The 5733-nt window shown below is 35.2% G+C and overlaps 1 protein-coding gene across 2 annotated transcripts in view; it reads right to left on the minus strand.

Annotated features, from left to right (window-relative positions):
- The window catches only part of LOC106869253 (opioid growth factor receptor-like protein 1), a 32246-nt gene extending 28785 nt beyond the window's left edge, over positions 1-3461 (minus strand). Inside the window, exon 1 of one of the 2 annotated variants that reach the window (XM_052967808.1) lies at positions 3261-3460. In XM_052967808.1, coding sequence (XP_052823768.1) covers positions 3261-3311 — 51 coding nt within the window. In that variant the 5' untranslated portion in view covers positions 3312-3460. Of the gene's footprint in view, positions 1-3260 lie in introns of both variants that reach the window. The other variant, XM_052967809.1, reaches the window with a different exon arrangement.
- Positions 3462-5733: the final 2272 nt, after the last annotated feature.

Consider the following 5733-nt stretch of genomic DNA (forward strand, 5'->3'; position numbering starts at 1 on the left):
TCCAAATTTTATTTAATTTGCTTTGCGGGAAGGACTGTTACAACGAAGTCTCGTATTGTCCTTTCCTTCGAAATGCGGAGTAGATGAAACAGGAACAACTGACGAAGGGGTATACTCTTTATGTTGCATGTCTCGTTTCTCTGTTTGTTTTTTTCGTTGTTCACAAAAAAGTTTGTTTCCTATGTTTTGTTTTTATGTTTTCGTTTTTCATTGTGTTGAACGTTTTTTTTTTTATGCCCTGTACCTATATATGCATGTGTATATACATATATGTGTAGGTATGTACATATATGTATGGATATATGCATATATTTATATATTATTTATATCATTATATAAATATATATATATATGTATGTATCCCCATATCATTTTCCCTCTCATCCTTTCTCTAATTCTTTTTTCTCTCTCTCCTCTTCTTTCTCCTTTACTCTCTCATTACTCACATGTGACCATCATCCGTCTTTCTGTTCCTCACATGATCATCTTCCTTTTCTTTCAGGGCTGTCCTAAAGACTGTACGTATCCTAGATCTCTCTCTTCTATCTTCTCTCTTGTTTGCTATTTTACCCACATTCTGGTCTAATGACCCTCCATGATAGTTTTTGTTCAGTTTCCTTGTATGTCTCCACTGTTCTGTTTTTGTTCCCAACATTGACCCTCCATAAATATCAAATGTTATTTTGGTACTTATGGGAGTAACTGTCTTCGAACACTCATATTGTCGTTCAATGCCTGAAATGAGGAATAGATAGACAGCCAACAACAGATGTTACTTGGGATCTTTTTTAAAACGGGGGCCACATTTTTCATTAATGAAACACTTTGAAACTTGGAACACTGGTAGAATGTGTCATATAAAACATCTTTTTCTCTTAGTCTTCTTAAAAAAAAAAAAAGAAATCCATAAGTTATTCCATGTTAAAGTTGTCGTATTTCTGTAATTTCAACCAATCACTGACGCCCATTCAGCCGATATACATTAAGTGCCAACTACATAAACAAACGATTCTGAAAAAATTAACCCTAACCCTAGGGTTAGGGTTAGGGTTAAAGCAAATTTAAAATGAAAAAAGCAAATAAAACGAAGGTATGGAGATTAAATACGCTTTACATCGCTTAATCAGCCAAAGGAGTAAATATAAACAACTGAATACTTGTCAGTGATTGGTTGAAATTATCGAAATAAGACAATTTTTTACATGAAATAAATTCGAATACAAAAATATTTTTCTGTTTTATAACACAAAATAGATAAGTATACGAAGTTTGAAAGTCTTTCCGTACCAAAAACACTACGTAAAACATTAATGAAAAATGTGGCCCCCGTTTTAAAATAGATCCGTTACTTGTCCTGTTTTTCATTTTGTTTCTCTCGTTTGCGTATTGAACTCTTGTTTTCGTATTTCATGTTTACTGTTGGTGACGTCATGTACCCATATATGCACACACACACATATATATATATATATCAGTTCAAAAGAGAACAATTCAAACTTTTTGAGAGGTCCAAAAAGAAGAGTTCTTAGGCTTTGAGTGAAGACTCTACCCATTAGGGTCAGTCCTTTTTAGGACCACACACTTTCAAGAAAGAATATAAAGATCACAATATGAATAAATCATATAAACACACATAATAAAAAGACGTTCTCTTATTATCTCTTGCATTTAAAACTTGGACTTTATCTTCTTCCATTAATAATTATGAATATCAATGATTGCAGTCGGAAATGTTTGTTAGGTACAAAATCATCATGAAATTGAAGTTTGTATTCATCCTGCATTTCTCCCTTTTCATTAGCCCCAGTTATTTCCTGGTTTCCCTCGCGTTTTTCCCCCATCAGTGACCAAAAATCGGGGGTGCTGCTTATACCAGCAAATATGGTAATCTACTTATGCCCTCCCTCAAAAGTGTTGACCTTGTATCAAAATTTGAAATCAATATCTAATGTTACAAGGTGATAAATATCATGTAAGAAATAAATTCTTTTGATCATTTCACTACTGCTCATTACAGTCCATATAATTGTAACACGTTTGACCATTACTTCAATATATAAACAATGGAAAGATGTACGATTTTCTTCGATGTATGAAAACCTATGGAGATTTGAATTGCCAGTGCCACATAAAAAGAATTCCCTGCTGGTGCCACATAAAAGTATTTGTGTCGGTGGCATGCTAAAAGCACCTAGCACAAACTGTAAAGTGGTTGTAGAAACCAGGTTACAACAGACTGGAACAGAGTGTAGCTTCCCAGCACTAGTCAAACAGTCCAACATGTGCCGGCATGGGAAATGGACGTTAAATGATGAAGGTGATGATGATGATGATAAAGAATACAGACTTATTATCTAGACATGCAGTTTAATATCCTAAAAAAAGTGAACGTAAAATGGATTATATAACACAAAAACTATGCATACAACAAGCATATTGTTTGTTTGTTTTTTTCAATCTCTTTAACTATTTCACCACACATAAATACGAAGTAGATAAAGCATCAGTTCATTCCGCATTGTCAGCCGAGTTTCTTGTTGAGCATTCATCACTCCTCCATAGTCTCCTCTCACGTTGGATCAACAAAATTTATATATGGTTTACAACTTCTTAACTATATATGTGGCCTAAACTAACATAAGAAACCTACCCATCGGATATCAAACAGGTCCTTGTGACTTTTCACTGGTGTTTGTTGTTGGGCATAATACAATACTACTACCCTGCAACTACTTCAAAATGTTCATGCTGTCACAAGAAGATAGTATATAACTGGGTGTCTGTGTTTCATCTATCTATGCTAACACGTAATCTTCACCTTCATGTCATTGACGATTATTGCTAACTAGCTTTACTGTTACTCTGTGAACTTCAAGTGAAAGTGTGTCATATCACAACGATGTAAATATATATATATATATATATATATATATATATATATATATATAGCAGTTTATGAAGTTCAATGGTTACTGAAAGGTATTTGTAGAACATTTCATTATAAAATATCCACTTTTCAGAAAGTTACAAAGAAACAAACTTCAGTGGAGTACAATTATGTAAGTGCGCCTAGATTGGCAGGCAGACAGATAGACAGGCAGATAGACAGACAAAAAGAGAGAGAGAGATTATTCAACCTGTTGACGGTGGAGGTCTAGGACGGCTAGTTAGCCATGAAATCTGAGAGAGAATGAAGTTTACAGAATGTAAAAGAGGTGGAATAGTTTAAAACTAGTGATTAAAAAATTGACCGTTCCTACCTCATAAATATGTACGAATAAATAATACAAGTTAACCGTTATGGATAACATAATCACTAAGATTGTCCGCAATATAACCAAATGCACGATCTCTTTTTTCTTTACTGCTCTGTCGAATAGTTCAAACCAGGAAGTAAACTGGTATGGAGAATTAATGAAAACTAACAAGCGGTGTCTAACTGAAACTAAATTTTCAACATTTTCTTTCAGTTTATACTGGAAATGACGTAGAGATAACAGATACTTTCATTTATTTCATATGTATATCACTGCTCTCTCTATATATATATATATACACACACACACACATAGATAAAAATTGTCACTTAGTGATAATCATAGCAGGAGCCAGCGACTGTTAAACTGTTTTCAATACTCTTTTCTATTCAAGTGCATGTACATAACGCGCGCACACATATATTCAAACATTAACACACACGCTTAATCGAACATATGCACCCCCTACACCTCGTGTTCTCGAGATGAAATTCGTCTACCCTGCAGGCTATCCACCTTCTCCCTTTCTCTCTCTCTCCCTCACACATACACACACACACAACACACCCTTTCTATCTCGCACCCCACCATCAACATATACACTCGTCCGTCATTTTCTCTCTCTCTTTCACTTTATGCTGACATCAAATGAAATGTACATTTCCACTCTTGTACCCACTAAACTTTTGGAAGGATTGCCAAAATATGATTCTTTACCGCACAAACACCAAAGACTTCCAAAGTAGAGGTTAAGGGATTATGTGGTCATCTGCATTCTTTTCTCTGGGCTTGTTACTCCGTAGGTTGGTACCGATTGATGACTGCTATTTCTAGCATCGGAGGTCAACAGTTTTATATAGAAGAAAACTAAATCTGTTGTGATTTTTGACAACAAACTTTTATTCTTTTCGCATACACGCAGACATCAATCGTTTTGAGTCTCACAGTTATCATTATCTTCGTTACTTTCCGTGAAAATTTTTTTATCTCATCAGAAAACTTGAAAGCACATGCTATCAACTATAAACACTTTTGTCGAAGGGGAAGAAGCAGATGGATCACAAGTTCTGACTCATATCTTTATTCTTCTATTTGTTTCAGTCATTTGACTGCGGTCATGCTGGAGCATCGCCTTTAGTCGAACAAACTGATCCCAGGAATTATTTTTTGTGAGCCTAGTGCTTATTCTATCGGTTGCTTTTTGCCGAACCGGTAAGTTACGGGGACGTAAACACACCAGCATCGCTTGTCAAGCGAAGTGGGGGAGGGGTACAAACACAGACACACACACACACACATACATATATATATATACCGGATTAAGCACATAAATGTGAAACAAGGTGGAAAAAAGAGTATATAATATATACGACGAGCTTCTTTCGGTTTCCGTCTCTCAAAATCCACTCACAAGGCTTTAGTCAGCCCGTGACTATAGTAGAAGACACTTGCTCAAGGTGCCACGCAGTGAGACAGGTTGGTAAGCAAGCTTATTAACTAGCTGACCCCGTGTCGTCAAAAATGACGATTAATTGTAGTATTTTATTTATAAATATGGATGGTAAATCAAATTAATACACTTGTCAACGTTATCTAGTGGCTGTTTTTTGAGATGTGACATCTATCATCGTTTGTTACTGAAAGAACGCTAGTTCACTCATACAAACATTTACATACTTCCCTTATACAAGCACACATATATTAAGAGTTGAAACGCTGTTTGACTTCTTTTCAGCGTTGAATGTTCACCATCCCACTTCTATTGCAAACACACACACACACACACACAACCATTCACATAACTCCCTTTTACATACACATACATATACTCACACAGAGATGAAACGTTCACACTGCCTGTTTGCCATCGCCCCTTCCTTTCTCATTCATATGTTGTGACAGAAAAAAACACAAGAGTATTATTATAGTAGATAAAGTTTAACATTAAATTAACGCGTGACATCTGTAAAGGACCGTGTGATGCGAGATAACCAGAGTTGATGTTGGACACCACACTGTACTTACAATATATGTAAGCTGGAATGCGACAGGTGTGCGGGAAGAAAAGAGAGAGGCATAAAGCCTTAAACATAGATGGGGACACCAGAGGGACAGACAAGACTACTTGCAAAAACACGAAGATTAAGAATAAACAGAAAAAGTACACAAATATATTGTACATACCTGTCGTATACGTCGGTTTTGTTTAAACAAACATTTTTTAACTAATACAAGATTTCACATAAGATCAATGAAGAACACAAACACGTACTGAAACAGTGACTAAACTTATGTTATTATAAACAAAACCGACGTATACGACAACTATGCAAAATATATTTGTGTACTTTTTCTGTTTATTCTTAATCTTCGTGTTTTTGCAAGATTGAAAAAAAGTTTCGGAAAGCTAACATTTTAAAATTCTTCGGGAAGCGACACTGTGATAGTTTCTATATTTAACCGTGCGTGTATATTC

The sequence above is a fragment of the Octopus bimaculoides genome, chromosome 5 (genome assembly GCF_001194135.2).
Source record: "Octopus bimaculoides isolate UCB-OBI-ISO-001 chromosome 5, ASM119413v2, whole genome shotgun sequence".
Taxonomy (NCBI): Eukaryota; Metazoa; Mollusca; class Cephalopoda; order Octopoda; family Octopodidae; genus Octopus; species Octopus bimaculoides.